The 18,661-nt window shown below is 46.5% G+C and overlaps 1 protein-coding gene across 1 annotated transcript in view; it reads right to left on the minus strand.

The window, feature by feature from the left end:
- The window catches only part of YTHDF2 (YTH domain family, member 2), a 20,337-nt gene extending 2,074 nt beyond the window's left edge, over nucleotides 1-18,263 (minus strand). Inside the window, exons 1-2 of the mRNA XM_010293355.1 lie at nucleotides 18,183-18,263; nucleotides 12,410-13,990 (exon numbers count right to left, since the gene is read on the minus strand). Of these exons, the coding sequence (XP_010291657.1) occupies nucleotides 12,410-13,972 (1,563 nt within the window). The 5' untranslated portion in view covers nucleotides 13,973-13,990; nucleotides 18,183-18,263. The remainder of the gene's footprint in view (nucleotides 1-12,409; nucleotides 13,991-18,182) is intronic.
- Between the last annotated feature and the right edge of the window lie 398 nt (nucleotides 18,264-18,661).

Genomic DNA, 18,661 nt, shown 5'->3' on the forward strand with positions numbered 1-18,661 from the left:
TTAAACAAGGACAGATGGCAACATGACATGTTCCTTCGGGAAGAAGCCGCAACTGCCTGAGCTAATGCCTCCGTCCTCCCAAATGCAGACATGGGATAAGCCGGCTGCTAGGTTCAGTTGCCCCCCTTCTCTGTTGGCAGCCAGGGCCCGTGTCCCTGGCCGGCTGCAGACGGTGGCCAAGGGTCCTGCTGAGTGAGTCGCCCCGTTAGCTGACCAGATGGACCCCGATTAGTCACTTCTCCTCCCTGCTGTGAAGGTGAAGCTGCTCCCGAGGCCAGTGCATAGTTAACACAGGGAGCAGGAAACAGGACCCAGCCTTGGTGCAAACATGACCCCCCCCCCTCAAAATCTCAGTGTGCCAGAACTTTGAAGGCACTACCTTCAAAAGAGAGGCTAGAGCAGATGTCCCCATGCTAGAGGGGGGACCAGAGACATGCCTGAAGTGAACATCTTAATTTCAGAGTGGATTATAGCCCAATTTTTCTCCACCCAGTCTTCTGCTTAAAACCTCCTGCTATTCAGCCTCAAAATACTGGCACAGAACTACCTGCTCCCCTCCATTAGTGCTGCAAACATTACCCCAAGGAGTCTGTAACAGAAAAATACAGCATGACACCTAACCACAGCTGCTGCAGGCTCTCGAGGGGCTGACTTCCACACCTACCTCGGGCTGTCCTGCTGTCTGCAAAGAGCGGGGCTTTAGGCACAGCCAAGCCTCCACCCCAGGAGGTGTGGAGGCCGCCGGCCAAGAGCTCTGCCCGGCCGAGCAGGCACTGCTGCCAGGGCTCGATGGCAGGGAAGGAACAGCTCTCTACTCTCCACTCATTTCAATATCGCTTTTCTTGCTCTTCTTTGGGAGATTCACACCCGCTCTCTCGCATCTCCTCCTGGGAAAGGGGGATAGCCAGGGCCTGAAGGATTTTTACACCATCTAATCTGCCAACCCAACTGCAGCAGATCCCATGAACACATCTTGGTCCTCAGGGTGTTGTGGAGTAACAAGTGAGCACCCACATCATAGACGAGCAGCAAACTGATATACCAGAACACATAGCAAAGGTCAGTGGTGTTGCAAACGTTCATCCTGGCTCACACTCCTTCGAAATCACAGGCAGGGGGATGGTGTAACCCACAGCCCACCCAGCTATGGGACAGCCAAGGAGAAGGCAGAGCATCATCTGCACACATACGCTGGGCTCTGCTCTGGCATACGGTCCCTGGAGGGCAACGAGATTCCATCAGAAAGTGTTTTATTCTCTTCGGCTGCACTTTCATTAGACCTGGGCCACATCTTACTAATCTATGTAGGAGGAGCAGGAAAAAGACACCAGCTCAAACTGTCATCTCCATCTATCAAACCCCCCAGCGGGGCAGGAACAAGCAGCACCGAAATGGCTGAAGTGCAAAGCGCTATGTCGATGACTAGAAAGACGCATGCCATTGCTCAAACTGAGCGCTGACACCCACACATCACTGCGAGCGTGCTTCTGGGCTGGCGGTGTTGAGAGGCACCAAGCTCAGACAAGGCAAGCGTGCGTCAGGAGGAGCCCTCGGTAATCATCCTGCTTAAGCCACTTCAGTCACATCACCGCTGTCCCCAGGGGGCTGCAGCAGTGTCACAAGCCAGGTCCTGATAATAGCCACTATACGAGCTGGTGGAGAGGGCTGATGAGAGATTATGTTATCTAGTCACACTGCGGGGAGCCAACAACAACAAAAGGCTCAAGAGTTTGTACAGAGAAATGATGACAGTAGGTGATAACGCTGTACATTTGTTCAGAGGCTCTTACCTTCATTAGCAACAAACATTCAACCTCAGTACTCCTCCGGCAAAGGTAAGGATATTATTGCCACATTACAGATGGGGAAATAGAAGACTATAATCAAAGGGAGGGCCTGGAGAAGAATCAAGAGCATGGGTCCCGGCGGTGCAGCATACAAATCACAGTTTATTTGGACCCGCCTGACCTGGAGCACAGCGTAGCAGCCTGAAGACATGAGGCAGGCCAGGAAGCAGTCTCAGTTTCAAACTGAGAAGGTCCTACAAACAAAAGGCATCGCTCACTAAGTGCCCACAAAGGAATGGCAGGAGATCACTTCATTAGAGCATGGTCTATGCTACCAGTATCATGCCCCAAAGGGCTGGGACACCCAGCAATCAAATACCAGCCTTAAGACACACATACGCAACTCTGGCTTGTCAGACACCCTGCTCAACAGCCCGACTCAAGCCACGACGCCTGCTGCAATGATGCGGCGTTTCGCTGTTTGAATTCTCCCAGCGCTGCTGCCTGTCACACACTGGACGCAATCCTAGCAAACAACGCAGCAGGACCTCCATGCGCCCGTGTCTCCGAGGCAAACGTCTGACTTGCCTTACAAATCAGGAGTTAGGGCAGCCCGTTGCCTCAGATGTGCCCAGCTGAGCCTTCCCAGCAGGATCAGCTCAAGGCATGGTCACAGCCAGCACAAATGACGGACGATGCATTCTTATTACGCTCATTACGCAGCCTCAAGCCCTAACTGATTTGCAAACCAAACACAAAGTTTTCCTATTGTCAGCATTAGAAAGCCAGAGTTAACAGCGAAAAGCTGCATCCGAGTCTGCCTCACCTAGGCAAGGGCATAAAAATCAGATACAGGGATCTGATTATAGTCAGATGTCTTCATCCTACCTCCTGTTCATGTAATGAAGCTCACCACCAAGAGCGAAGACAGGAAATATGCAAATAAAAGTGACTCCTTGTCAGAGCAGGGAAGACCTTTTGTTTTACAGATCAAAATCTAACGGAGGAAAACCAAATATCCACACAATCCCAAACTGGGCAAACTCGCATCACTGAAAAAGCATGAGCCAAGCAGGGATGCAACTGTGCCTGGCCAGCCCCTGCAATTCAGACTTTGCCCCCCAAAATGCAGAAGGCAACAGGAAGCACCAGTGTCCCCTGCCACCACACATGGCTGGGCAGTTAGGAAGTTCTGGTTTCCTTTCGAAACCCAAGCACACTGTGGCCTTGATACACGTCAGTCACCTCACCATTTAGTCAGAAGGATATGAAGTCACAGAGAATAAATAAGGAACAGCAAGACGCAATTCTTCAGGTACAGCTGTAAGTCAAAACATGCCTTCGCATCAGGGAACATAAACACCACAGTGGCCACACACTTTACATCAGACGTTCAATTTCCATGTCAGAGCAACTAGCTTGGGGCTAGGAGTAAGGAGGACACGAAGAGTGCCAGGACTTTCCCTCTGCAGTGGGTTTTACACAAGCTGGTCCTAGCTGTCAGATACTGGCAGGCACATCACTGTTCCCCAAGCATTTTTCAAAGGCACCTTTAAAACTGATGCAACCAATTGCAAAGAATTAACCTCTTCTTGCTTAAACATCACATTTGATTGCAAGAAGAAAGCAGACCAATTCCCATAAACATTTATAATTACCCTCCCATAGAGAGGCTTGTCCCACGGGGCAAAACTCGTGCAGGAAACAGAACAGCAAAAAGAACATACATGAATATTTAGAGCAAAGAGCAACACAGAGCAGCCTGGGAAGACTCCCAGTGGCATTCCATGTGAGGACAACCAGGGACTGGAACTGGAACTGGACTTGCTGGCTTTGGAGCACAAGCAACGTAACAACGACAAGTCCTTGCAAGTCATTAGGAAAGAAGAAAATTCTCCTTAAACCAGGGAGCTTTTTTTCTTCCCTGTCAACTGCAAGGGATGAGAAGTTTGCCATTTTTCTTTTTGCAGTTTGCCAACGCTTCCCATTTGGGCAGCTCAATCTCCCTACTACGTGCAGAGCAGGGCACTTGGCTTTGACTTACCTGTCCACACCAAAATCCTCACAAAGCAGGGAAGAAAGCTAATAGCATGGCTGAAAGTAATGGGAATAGTTAATGTGCAAGTTTAAGCAAAAAGCTTTGAAATACTGACAGCATTTAACAGAGGCTTACTCCAAGCATCACACCGGAGTTTTGACCTACACCAGACACAGTAAGGTAGTGTTTCTTTTTTTAAGCAGACTACTGTTCCTTCTCATTTCTGGGTCACGTGAAATGTGTTTCATTACTTTGGTTATCTTAAATCATAGCTCACACAATAAGTATTAGCACCGAAAAATGAGTGCCACACAAGTCTCTAGAAAGGGAAGGACCTCCACTTTAATGTTTCCAAATCTTCACTGCTGTAGAGTTAACAAAGCCTTTGCACTTTCCTCTGTCACAACCTGCAAGTGTAATGCCAAGGACTGAATGATCTTGTGTGGAGAAAACCTGGGGAGCTTCACTGGAATTTTTGGTTCCATACATTCACAAAAGATCTAGAAAAAGGAGTGAATGATAAAGCAATAAAGTTTACTGATGATACTAGCATAACAAAAATAGCAGCTGACTGAAAAAAATATGGAGGACTATGTGAGAAAAAGCAGCTGAACATTACACTGAATTTGGTCCGTCTGGTTTAGATAAATCAAATGACATATATGGGAAAAAGCACTGTCCTAACTCCAAGATGACAGGCTCCATATTGACCATTAACAATCAGCAACATGAACTCTGGGTTGCGATCTATAGCTCCAGGAAAATGCCTACCATCAAGAAAAGGAAGCATCACTCAGAAGAGAAAACATCATGGTGCTTTTATACAAACCCAAGCTGCACCTCTATCCAGAGCAGTGTGTGGCTCTGCTCCTCTCCATCTCTACAGGCACACAGAAGAACTGGAAAAGGGTCAGAGAAGAGCAACAGGGACAAGCAAAGGACAGAACGGTTTCCATCTGCAGAGCCACTGTGCTCTAGCTCTCGAGTCTGGAAGAGAGTTGACTGAATGGGGACGTAAAAGCAGAGGAGGCAGAGAGTGTACATTGAAATCCAATGCTCATCACCTCTTCCAGCATGAAGCACCTCTTCCAGCATCACATGAGGCAGACTCAAGCGAACCAAAAGAATGTCTTTCTTTACACAACACAATTAAGCTGAAGAACTTGCTGCCGCAGGATCCTGAGGATGCTCAAGGAATGCATCAAAATCTTGGACAAGGAAAGAAATCATAAGCTGTTAAAGACAAAGATACATCCTCTGGGCCAAAGAAATTCCTGAGCCTCAAATTGTTAAAGGAAAGGAACAGCTGGCTTGCAACAGTCAAAAGGTTGATGATCAGGACTTCACGATTTCTTAAAGATTTGCAGATGATGATGGGAAATGCACAGAATCATTGAACGGTTTGAGTTGAAAGGGACCTTTCAAGGCCATCTAGTCCAATCCCCTTGCAAAAAGCAACGACATCTTCAATTAGATCAGGTTGCTCAGAGCCCCGTCCAACCTGACCTGGAAAGTTTCCAGGGATGGGGCATCTACCACCTCTCTGGGCAACCTGGGCCAGGGTCTTACCACCCTCATCGTAAAAAAATTTATTCCTTGGACCTAGCCTGAATCTCCCCTCTTTCAGTTTAAAACCATCACCCCTTGTCCTATGGCTACAGGCCCTGCTAAAAAGTCTGTCCCCGTATTTCTTATAAGCCCCCTTTAAGTACTGCAAGGCTGCAGGAAGGTCTCCCCGGAGCCTTCTCTGCTCCAGGCTGAATCCCCCCAGCTCTCCCAGCCTGTCCTCCCAGCGGAGCTGTTCCAGCCCTCGGAGCGTTGCTGGGGCCTCCTCTGGCCCCGCTCCAGCAGGTCCGTGTCTCTCCTGTGCCGAGGGCTCCGGAGCTGGACGCAGCACTGCAGGGGGGTCTCCCCAGAGCGGGGCAGAGGGGCAGAACCCCCTCCCTCGCCCTGCTGGCCATGCGGCTTTGGGTGCAGCCCAGGACACGGCTGGCCTTCTGCGTTACAAGTGTACATTGCTGGCTTGTGTCCAGCTTTTCACCCACCAGTACCCCCAAGTCCTTCTCGCAGGGCTGCTCTCCATCCCTTCACGCCCAGCCTGTACGGGTACCGAGGGTTGCCCTGACCCAGGTGCAGGGCCCTGCACTTGGCCTTGTTGCACCTCATGAGGTTCACAGAGGCCCATTCCCTGAGCTTGTCCAGGTCCCTCTGGATGGAATGACATCCCTCAGGCGCGTCAACCGCACCGCTCTGCTTGGTGTCATCTGGAAATTCTCTGAAGTCATTTTACAGGAGATGGCATCAAATTACAAATAACAAAGCTGCCAGAGCAGAGCCTTCCCCAGGTGTAGAGACACACACAGGGGAGGAAACTAAAATAGTGTGGTTTCTTTCCTCCCCAAGATTAGAAACAAAAGACAGTTTTAGGTAGATTTTTATCTAACTCTTCTAAACTGGTATTACATTACAAGAAACAGCTCTGCAGTTAGCCACAAAAAAAAACACAACCCAAAAAACAGCTCAGCATTGTCATTTTAATTAAAAAAAGGTTCTAATGATACGGAATCAGAAGAGCACTCTTGTTTCCAAGCTCTTGGTGAAGAATGGCTTACAAAATCCAAATGCTTTATTATTAACTGCTCAAATGCACTATTACATGACTTATACACAATTAAAAAGCCTCACACTGGGCAGCTAGTCACTGGAAGGAGCTACAATCAACTCTCTATCCCAGTCATCGGCTTGGATAACGACAATCCTTGTTAACAGAGACTTCCCTGGGTAACTTTGCTGCAGTAAAAGCAGGGTGGCACTGCTCTAGCTGGCAAGCACCCAGCGTTTTACACCACTAGGGAATTGGTTTAACTCACAAAGCCAAAAGATGGTACAATTAACTACCAGGTACAAACAAGAACATCCAGGAAAACAAGAGGGCTCTAGTAATTGCTGCAAAAATGATCGCACAGTACAGAACAAGAAGCCTCCTCAATGAATACCTGTCACATAACACTTTACAGGCGGCAGAAAAGAAGTGACTTCTTTCAGGCAAAAAACTGTTGCAGAATTACATTTTTGTTAAGAACAAGTGAGAAACATTGTGCATGAAGCTATTCTTGACGTATTGCATATACACAAGGCTCCCATATCAATGTGCTTCAACAGTTTCCTTGGGATCTTAATCGGCTTTCAGCAATGTCTTGTGACCCACTGCACTTCTGCACCAGACAGAAAATCCAGGGAACTGAACAGGATCATGCCCCTGTGCTTTCACTGAACAAAATGGCTGGCAAATGCTCAGATTCAAAGGAAAACCACTTTTTCTGGAGAAACAGCTGTTAGTGAAATAACCCCAAACACAAGGCCTGTGTCAGTAGCTATTAACCTCAGTGTCAGCAAGTTACCCAGAATGTTGCGGGGGGGTAATGTCATCAGCCACTGCTGATGACATCTTACACACTCCCTGCTCACATACCCAACCCTCCACATCGTTTCCAGGGAATGGGCCAGACACACACAGGCAATGAAGGAGGAACAAAGTTTGTTGTTTGTGGTTTTTTTGTTTTTTTTTTTAAATGGCATTCATTTGAAGTCATTAGTATGTTCATAATGAATGCAATTAACACAGTTATAAGAACAATCAGTTCGGGGTATTCTGCACCTCGGATCTGAAATCACCCAGCCAAGGTGAAGAAAACCTGGATGAGAGGGGGCAAGAAGCTTTGCCCGCACAAGTGAGGTGGGAACAAGTTCACGATACACCCCCCCTACTCAAGGCCATACCTCCAAGAGGTGCAAAACTTCCTCCTTGCATACAGCCCGTGCCGTGTCTGGCCCAGTGACTAGAGATGAACAGTGCTGAATCCCATCACCAGTCCTCGAGAAACAACTTTAAATAGTGCATCTTGACAGCTCCTTGAATCAACTTCAACGAGTCGACTTTAAACATTCTGGTTTTTTAGTTTATAATGTTAACGTAATATATTGAAATATTGTTTTAAAGACTGGTAACAAGATATTAACAGTGAGAGGCAGGGCTACAAGGCAAGTGCAACAGGCTTGCTCTTCCACCACTCATCTTCCACTTTAGCAGCAGTGAAATGGCTCCCAGCTGCTCCGGTTTTAGGGACAGGGAAACAAAGTCCCATCTTACAGCGAAAACCAAGAATTAGAGCACCAGCCAGACCTAAGCCTTCCCCTCCAGTTTTCTCCTGCCTTTAAGCAAAGCTAGAACACAACCAAAAATGTGAGAACGCTGTTAAAGACTTTGTAGTGCTTTTGATATCTTTAAGCCAGCACAAGGCACTCATGTCAGTCAGCCAGCAGCAGACTACTAGAATAAGCAGTATGGTTTGTGTTTCCTCTATTACTGGGTAAGTACATGAGCGTGGACACACACATATAGGATTTAAAAGGCCTGGAAACAAGCTGAGAGAAACGGTGTGCATTGCTGAACAGCAGAGGGTATTTGCAGCAAGGAAATTCTGTGCTGGTACATCAATCAATTAAACTTCACTATGGTCAGGATTTGGAGCAGAGAAAGCAGAGAGCCTTGGGACCACAGGATAAAAGGAACTGTGCGAGTGCAAGCAGCGTTCTTTTGCTGTCATAGGAAACAGTTGGCTTTGCCTGGATATGCAATATCCAGGAATAAATCTTAGAGTCAGAAACACTCTCCTGTTGGATATGGTAAAACCAAAGTAAATGCAGCCCTAGCCAGGATGACTGTAACAGCGGGAGTGCTAGTCAACCCTATAGGAAATGTGCTCTCTCCTCCCCACCGAGATTACAAATTAGAAAGACAAAAAAAAAAAAATCTTTGCAAAATACACCAAAAAAATTTTTTTTTTTTTTACACAGAGATTGTGAAATAGTCTGCTAGTTTCAAATAGCCTCATATAACACCACTTAGTTTTTCCTTAAGTCATATCTTCTAAGGGGGGCAGCGACACTTGCCACTATTAATACTCCTTTAACCAGCAGACAATGTCAGATGAGACACAAAGCAGCACCTTTCAGGAAATAATAGCTCCAATCTGGCGAATCACACCTTTCTGTTTCGAGCCTGCTAGACCTCAGCATGAAAAAACCCACAAGAAACCACCCCATCAAGCACAGCTCATCCTGACTCAACACCCACCGAAGTCCCAACGCAAAGTGTCTCTTACCAACTGCAAACCTGACAACTGAGCACTCTGGCAGGACAGCCAGGACTGGTTTTCATAGGGTATCCTTCCTAAAAATCGCTGGAACCTGCAAGCAGGCAAATATCCCAACCCTGGGCAAGGCAACAGGAGAAAGAACCAAAATAAACTTCCCTTAGAGTTGACATTCATTGCTCTTGAAGAAAACAAGCTGTTAACCTTTCACATGCAAGCAGATCACTGGCTGAGATCTTTACGCTGAGGTCACTGTAAAACACAAGTGTATTACTATGGGCTAGGGATTTTTGTTGTTGTTGTTGTTTGTTTTTCTAAACAAAGATAAAACAGTCCTTACAGGGAAGAAGTTAGTGACATGCTCTACAGCAAAAGCAGATGTTACAGGTTTCAAGAAATCCTAAACTGCTTCAGGTAGGATCACACTGGGAGTCAGATTCATCATTTTAAGTCAGGAGAACATTCAAAGCTTTTAAAAAACTGGATTAGTGGAGCAAAGTGAGACACTCAAAAGAAATGGAGATTAGTCTCTGAGGACAAGATCAGCACAGGCAACAGAAAAGGACAAGCAAGAGCACGATTTCAGCGTTTTCAACACTGAACCATTTACCGTCCTTCACCAGCCAAAGGGAATAGCACAAACACGAAGCAAAACATTTTAAAAATTATTTCTGGGAACTATTTTAGGGATTTGTGAAGAAGTGACTAACAGCAAGAAGTATGAACGAATATTCAAGTCGTTCCAGACTTTCACAAGAGCTTCTCCATCTGCTCGGGTAGCAAGCAGGAATCAAACTGCAACTCAAAGGTTCAGGCAAGTCGAAGACAAATGAAACAACTGCAGCTTGCTAGAAGTTCCAAACAAGCCAAACCTTGAGACATTTAAGCTTCAAGGAACAGGAATGCAGAACATTAACATACCACTGACATCCAAAGACTGGTGGCAGAGACAAAGGGGCTGGTAGCAATGGGATTTCCCTGAAACAAAAGGAGCTTGACAGACCGCAGGCAGGGAGCTGCGCCACCGCTGCTGCCAGAGCAGCGTTTTAACTTTCCAGTGCCTCAACTTTGGTTTCTGATTTTTTTTTTTTTTTCCGGGTGATTACCTGAGATGCTTCAAGGCAGACATTGCATGGCTTGGGGTTTTTTTTTGCCACCCAGGGTAACCATCAGCATTCACTCCAGACAAAAAACACCACCAAACCACCACCATCTCCTTGAGCAAAAACAACTGCTTCTCAATGAAACCATGAAAGAGCAGTTACAGAAACCTCAACCATATTCAAGGCTGCGTCAGCAAGCAATCGAGGAGGTCAAACTGCTGCTGAAAGAAAGACCAAGTCACTTCCTCCATGCCGGATGTTACAGGGCAGGGGCCCTGAGCATGCAACAAAGAGTGAGTCAACGGTAAAAACTAAACACCAACTGACTATCTACAAGACTCCCTCCTTGTCTAGGAATTCCAGAGACATATGACTAAGTTCCCTTTCAAAGAATAAAAGTTTTCCTAATCAACCGCTTCTGTGCTGGAGTGCCACAGTGGATGAACTCACACATGATTTAGAAAGGAGGCACTGGTGTGGTGAATGTCGATCGGCTACCATTTCTGCTGCTGACCCTCACACACTAGCACAACTCAAATTCAAGAAAGCAGGGGAGGAGACTTCAAAATGCTATTGAAAAGATGAGTAGAGATGGTTTAAGAAAATTGCTAAGTCACATTTTTAAGCTTACCAATTACAAACAGCTTGTGAACACAGCAGCCTTCCAGCAGAAGAGACCTGATGAGTCTGTCCACTTTTCCTGCAGCCTTCCCCACTCTTGCTCTTCCTTCTGCTTGCTACCTGCTTCCATTTACGCAGTATTAACTCTTCTCATCCATCCAACCCCCCCCACCTCCAGCAACATTTCTCTCCTCCCTTGCATTCTCCAACTGGGCCAAGATCTGCCCCTCTCACTGCAAACTGTTGCTCCCTCCCTAAAGTCAGATCTGGAGCATAGAAGTCCCACTTCCTAAGATGTCCTGCACAGACTACATTTTTGATTGCATTCAAAACTCAGTCAGTGAAAGAGAAATCACCACTTCAGTACAGGCTGGATACCACACAGAACAATTTTACAATGTGCAGTCACAAAATATTCAGGTTCTCACAAAAATAAAGTTTACACCTCCACACCTTGCAACATATTCCTCCCTTACAGATTTTTCTTCAAGCACTTCTAAGTGCTAGGGTATCAGTTGCAAAACATGACCACCTTTGTGCATGGGTGATGCTATTTATACAGACAATGCTCCAAATAAAATACACTAAAAAAAAATTAAAAACTGCATTCACTGTCATGGTGAGCAGTTGCAGCTCCGATTCAGTCCTTCAACTGTTGGGTGGAAAATTCCCCATTGCTGAAACTATGAGAAGAAAACTTGGCAAACTACCAGAAAGCTGTGCTAATGCTAATTTGTAATTACTGCTTTGATCAAATACAAGCAAGATCCCAATTGTGGGGAAGGTCAGCCACAGGTGACTAACACAGCTGTACCCAAGTAAGATTCAAAGGCCCACTGGTCACTGAATTTTGGGCAGAATTTTCAATTAGCAATCTTCCCCTTAACGAATCAAGGATGACAGCAGGCTTCAAGCTGATGGACCCAAGCAGCAAGCCAGCAAAGCTGCAGGCAGGCAGCGAGCACAGCTCCATGCCACACTGCTGGGCAGTGCCCACGCAGGCAACAGCCCACCAGCTTCAAATACAGCTGAGCTCGCTGCCAAGAGGAACAGAATGACCTGCTCCATGTCCACCGGAGAGAGGACAAGTAGTCACGGACGTAAATTGCAGCAAGGAAGATTTAGGTTGGGCATTAGACAAAGCCTTCTAACAGGAAGGATAATTAAGCGTAGGAATAGATTGCCTGGGGAGGGACAGGAACTGCTGTTCCTGAAGGTTTTACAAGTGGTGGGAAACATCTGTCACACTGACCCCACTTTGGGTAGGGGGTGGATTAGGCAGCCATTCAAAGACCCAACTCTGTTTTCTAACAACCCCAAACCCCCCACTGGTCTCCTACTTTATACCGTTCCAATCCAGGAGCTGACAATAGCACAGAAATAAATTTTTGTTTAGAATACAGCACTCGGGGAAGGCTGAGATTTAGAGCAACCGAAGGGCAAGTCGATTGCAGGCAGGGCCTCGGCAAGCCTCCTCACACCGCTCTACCACGGTGCTGGCACCCATTTCCACCCCAAACAGGGACTGCCATTTAGATAGCAGGTTCCACGTGCGAGCACACCGCTAGCCAAAAAGCGGCCTGATGCCCACTGAGCTTGCTCGCAAGCCCATGCGCCTTCAGGCCACAGATTAAGTCCAGCACAAGGCAGCCCTCCTCAATCTCCTGCCCCACAGGACTTTGCCGAGACAGACAAACAAGTTACCTTTTTAACATTTTCCTCCTCCTCTTGGCGTTTCTCATAGTGTGAGAAGTCATCAAAGATGGAGGTGGTGTGCTTGTAGGTGGCAATGATTTTCAACACCTGCTTAGCCTTTTCCAGAGGCACCTCCTGAGTGTCCCTGGAGTTGGTCACTGGTTTATTCTCGTTGTTCTCTAGGCGGATGTGCCGCAGCTGGCTGTTGGGAACGTCCTTCACAAAAATCCACCTGACATCAAAACGTCCCTTCCACTTGTCCTGGGACCACACACCCGCACACGTGTTATAGTCCACAGCAGATTTCATTTCTGCTACTCCGCAGAAGTGACCACTACCGTTGACACTGAACAGTAAGTAAACGGGGCCCTTCCCGTTCATGGAGCGATAGGCAGCGTCCAGTCTCTTGTTGCCGTGCTCTGTACTGCACCAGATGTTATATTTAATGGAACGGTGGATATCGTCCTCAGAGTAACTCTTAATGATGAAAACCCGGCCGTGTTTTGGGTTCCAGTCAAAATCCTTGGGGTTGTAGTTGTTGATGGACCTCAACTTCTCCAAGACCGGGTGCGGCTCCGAAGGAGCAGAACCAGAACTGGCCTGAGACTGTCCCACTCCGTTACCGTCCACTCCATTTTGACCGAACCCATTGCCGCGATTACGAGGGGCAACCCAGCGGGTGGGCTGAGCCGCCTGCTGCGGCACAGGCAGCTGGGCCGGCTGCGGTGGCGGTGGGGACTGGGGCTGCTGCCCACTTGAAGCCTGTGCCACCGGTGGGCTGTTATTGATCTGCTGACCCACGGGCTGGGGGGACACCTGGGCTGGCTGCTGACCAATATTCTGAACTAAGGCTTGCGACGGGGCTTTTGCCACCGGCCCTTTGTTATCCCAAGTTCCAATATCCATGTTATGTTTTATTGGAGGCGGTGGAAGACTTGAACCTGCAATGCCATTCTTGGTCTTCAACTTGGGCTGCTGCTTAGCCGGTTTGCTAGCGATGTCAGCCCAGGAGGTCGGCTTTGGAGGAGCAATAGTAGCTGGAGGCAAACTGTTAGATGCCACGATATTACTGGTAATGGATCCGCTACCGACAGCCGAACCAACGACTTTTGGGACACTGCTTGCAACGTCTGTGCTGCCCAGCTTCAGAGCTGCCATCCCTTGGTCGATGGTGTTCATGCCAGGAGCCTTGTTCAGAGTCTCGTTAGCAAAGGCGGACTGCCCGTCGATCATGGCTCCACCCAGCGAGCTAGGGGCATAGGCGTAATTGCTGCTATAGCCAGAGCTTTGAGTGGATTGTCCCTGAGAACTGTTATTCCCCCAAGCCGAAAAGTCAATCCCACTTGGAAAGAAGTTAAAGCCATGCTGCCCGAGAAATGGAGTGCTGCCAAGGGCCCCTGGCTGCCCAAACATCGCATCTGGGAGAAAGTGAGGCTCCCCGTTGCTCAGCTGTCCGTAAGAGGTTAGGTAGGGCATGGGTGGGTCACCCCCGGTAGACCAGGCAGCTTCGCCTAAGGAGTAGGAGAATCCAATGGAGGGACTGTAGTAGTTTGGCAAGTAGGAATCAGACATTGCAGTGTATGCATTATTCTGGAAAAAAAAAAAAACAAAAATAAGCACTGAATAGTTAGAATGAGTTGAACAAATTTCAAGGGACCAGGTTAAAAGCCATCTTAGACTTCCCGTGCCCCACCCCTCCCTACCTTAGGGCTGGGCAGATAAACAGGCCTGGCCTTGAAATACCTCCTTTGTTAGAAGTGCTCTAAAAAACTGTTTCATTGCCAGAAAGATTGAACACAAAGGCTCAGCAAGCTTCCCATGCTCAGATGGGAGTGGATTGTGTTCCTGATGCATGAGAAGGGACTGCACCCCAGACTGCCTTCGAGCTCCTGCTCAGGCTATGAAAAGAGTTATCTCACCTAGCATCCAAATATTATCTCTACTTTTTGTAGCCTCTGTGCTCCAGAGGCCTCTACACCTCTGGAGGGGTGGGGGATTGGGGAAAAGACTCAGAAGTGGAATATGGAGGAAAAAGGCCCAGTGGAAGTGCAATGCCAAAATCATGAATGTCCCTAATTGCCTTCCTTAGTCCCTCCCTTAAACTTCTTACCCATGAAAACAGCTTTATCCCTACAATTTTCAGAGCTCAAAATATCCCAAGAACTTGCAAACAAACAGGGATTTAAAGCCTCATCCTCAAAACACACTGCTCCAGTATTGCGGGCACATACTAAAAAAATGCCTGAAAATGGGGAGTAATCAATAGGGTTTCAATAGCAGCTTTTTACAGCATGGTGACAGCAGCAGCACAAGCAAGCAGGCTTCGAATTCAGAGAGGAAAAAAAAAGCTGCTCCATGCCTTGGTCTCCCTTTTAATACCCAAGTAGCCTTTAGGTTATGAAAACAAATACCTCATTTTACAATTAGGGAACTCTCAGACATCACCAAGATTTGCTTACATGAAAAACATCTGTCATTTTGCATCCAAACCAATGCCCCCTCCGGGGAGTGGTTAAAGCCACACTAATGGACATTATCATCCACTAATTTCAACCTGTGCGCAGTCAGCCTCGTGCTATACAGCTGCTTACATGCCAGCCCAATGCAGATGAGATGAAAGTCAGGTTCAGTTCCCATTTAAAAGCTTGGCTTGCAGCAGGCTCTACTCCATTTTTCGTTGAATCATGTTTGCACGTGCCAAGTGCAGCTCTCAAAGGACTTCATGCCATACTGAAATCTATGGAGGCTCTCAAGATGGCTCTGGCACCCTCCAGAAATAGGCTGGTTTGCCTCTCCAGCTTCCACCGAGTTAAAAAAAAAAAAAGCAACAGGTTTGGGGCTCACCCAGCCCCAACTTTATAAAAATTACTAGGAATTATTTAACATAATGTGTTAAGAGACAAGGGGCATAGTTGTCAAGTTTTTATACAAGTTTTAATTGTATAAAACACTAAAAAGCTTTCTATGGTACTTTGTGGTGTGAATGCATGAAAACTCAACAGACACTCTCTCCAGCCTTCCTGTTTTCCTGAAGAAGGGGTCCCAAAAGCAAATTAATAACAAAACTAACTCTTATCCAGGGTACAGTTTAACTAATTGAGGAACTCGGTCCTGCTAAACCCAAACCAATCAACAGTCTTTAGGGCTCAATCTGTCCCAACGCACAAATACTGACACTGACTAATTTGTAAGGCAAATGAAGGAACTTAAAAAAAAATTATTTGGAACCAGCAAAGTCTCTTCAAAAGATAATCCCCTCAATTATAAGAGTAACAATATACTCTCCTGGAAATTAACTTTAACAGAACATAAGCATGCTGGCCCACGCCTCAAACCTGAGCCCAGCAGGCAGAGTAGCAGTTGCCTCTCCACAGGCTTCTCCCTCAAAGCGCACGAAGCACATGAAAACCTGTCCCCTTGTCACCTCAAAATATATTCTTACATGCCGTTATGTTGAACTTCATGAGATACTTTAACATAGTCTATATTAAGCTATTACCTGTATTCACCAGCTACGCTCATGTAGTAGGGAAGGAGCAGAGGAGTTAATCAACAGTTAAGCAGTGCCAGCTCAAAGCAGATTCAACAAGACAGGCCCATTGCTGCTGTTCACTACCTGAATGCCTAGAACTGCGCTATGCTATCAAACACGCCACCTCGCTCTGCTACCCTGCGCTCGCACAACTGACACAGTTACCAATAAATATGCAAATAAAACTTCACCGGCTTTTAATTCTCTCCAGTGACTAAGACTTTTTGTACGGTTATTTCCTCAAATTCACTATTCCTCTTCACCTCGAGACTAGAACCAGGGTTTAAGCTGACTTATTGATGCTGTGGAGCTTTTGGTTTTCAAACTGTTGAAGGATCACTTACTGTGTATCTGAGCTTTAAAATACACAGTAACCTAATTTACTAGGCTGACAAGCTAGGAAGTCGCACCTGAAATAGCAGCTCCTGAAAGAAGAGCCATGGAGCTTTACAACCTGGTTACCTCATGCTTGTGTGGAGAGCTCAGAAGGCAACTCCAGAAACCACTTGCGTTACTCTGCAGCAGTGGGCTGCATTTAATTCGTTTTTCAGAGCCTTATCTGTAACTCCCTTTCCCATCTTCAGAAAGGAGGTGCATGCTTTGCTCCTTTCTATGAGGAGCCTGGCTGGTTGGTTCTGCAGAACCACGGTCCCCTCCAGACTGCACCCTAGGGTTTGTTTTCTACTGTATCGAGTATTAAAACATGGATGAGAGCTGACAAGCAACACAGCATAGTGAGAAACCGAGATAAAGTTTCATTCAAAGTTAACACAGTGGTTTCACCCCCCTCCTGCTCACTTCCTCTGCTCCACCTCCTGGGGCATGCTCCAATCACTTCCTTATTTTTAAAACATAATTTTTACCAGTGTGACACACACACAAAGAAACAAAATATTCAGAAGTTCTTCATCAAACATGCAAAATATCATGTTGCTTCTAGCATTACAGTAACCTTCACTCTCTTTAGGAGATTTAAATAAAACTACACTTTGCAGGAAATACTTCCATATTCAGAAGGAAGCTGGAAATTGCTGATGTTACCTTCTGTGATAGAAAAAAAAACACTATTAAATGATAGCTACTAGGAAAGCAGCTAGTTTTATCCAAGACTCAAGAAAGTAATCACGCTCTCTCACCCTATGCAGGTTGCTCATAACTTTTTAGGGAGCTGAATGCAGGGAGTTATCTTAACAGTCAGGTTGAATTCTGAAGATTACAAACAGCTGACAGGACCTTAAAGAATATTTAGCTTCATATCTTTAGCACAAATTAGGAGAATACTTGTTGAAAAGTTAACTGAGACAGAAACCTGTTCCTGTGTTCCAATAAAACATGCATCACTTATCTGAAAAAAATACACCAACTAGTAAAAATTGTCAAAAAAATACAGAAAGGGAAAACCAGAACAGCTTATTGTAACAACTGGAGAGGAAAGTGAAGCCAAGAGAATGAACTATCTGCTGTAGTGCTACTATAGATGTTTATCTACAATGCCTACTTGTAACATCTAATCAGCTGAACTCCATCTGTTATGTGTCACTCTCCTACCACTCAATAAGAAAAACAAACAAAAAACAGTTAACAGTGGAGCTAATCTTAAATAGAAAGTTAAGTAGAAAAATATCTGGAAGTCTGACTTTCAGGAGCTGATCGCAAGCTCTCCAGCTTGACTTCTAACTGAAGTTCTCAGAAAGTCTTAACAGCCTTTATCACACTTGTGTTCTGCGGGTTTCTTTGGTGAAAAAGAGAAGACCCCATGACACGCATTTCCAGTTTACTCAGTGGGGAGATAAGAAGCTTGATAACATCCTCCAAAAGCCCTCGGAGCATAACTGCATCGCGTGAAGCAATTTCACAACGCAATATAGCATGTCTTCTTGTACAATATAAAGAATCAGAAACCAGCAAGGAAAGAAGGTCATAACAGTAAAACTGAAAGAGCAGAAATGGTAAACTCAAGGCAGTTACTTTGAAAAAAAAAAAGAGCTGCGCACCAACCATAGAAAGTCCTTACACCCCCAAAAAATTGCTAAAACCACTCTACCTCACCCATCACAGTCTAATGGCATTCTGTGTTTTCTGCCTGGAGAAATGCAGGTGTGGAAGAGCATATTACAGTAAGAAAGCTGGCAAAAAGCAATCTGTAGAAATGGGGAAACACAAGGATGCCAAATTCGCCTTTGCTAGAGAGCAGTGGGAAGCCCCCAGGCTTCGGGAGCTTCTTGCCCGTGAGCAGGCACTCTTACTCACCGGCCGTGCCTGGGGACTCAAGTAGGGTTCAAAGTCATCATCATTTAACCCATCCTTCTGATGCACGGATCCGTTTTGCACTGAGGAAAAGATTTAGAGTGTTAGAAAGAGCTTAGCCTATAAACACGAACATTTACCTACTTAAAGTATTTAAAGGCAGCCCTTACAACATAACTGTTGCTCACTAGTTGAGAACACGCCGTGCTTAGCCCACCGGAGAGTGGAAAGACACTTCAGCACCACACAACCGCCCTTAACCGCAAACTTTCCCCAGCCCCAGAAACGATGACTAGCTTCACAGCGCACCGTTTGTTTTCCTCCCGGCCACTCCGCCGCGTTAAAGGCACACAGACCCGAGGACCTGCCCAGAAAATTTCGGAGGAGATCCTCCCCGTCCCTCCCCCGCGGGCACGCTCCCCAAAAGCGCGGCTTCTCCACGGGATCCCCGCTCCCCAGCTGCTCTGCCGCGGCATCCCCCA

This window comes from Phaethon lepturus, unplaced genomic scaffold, assembly GCF_000687285.1.
Source record: "Phaethon lepturus isolate BGI_N335 unplaced genomic scaffold, ASM68728v1 scaffold1538, whole genome shotgun sequence".
In the NCBI taxonomy this organism is placed as follows: domain Eukaryota; kingdom Metazoa; phylum Chordata; class Aves; order Phaethontiformes; family Phaethontidae; genus Phaethon; species Phaethon lepturus.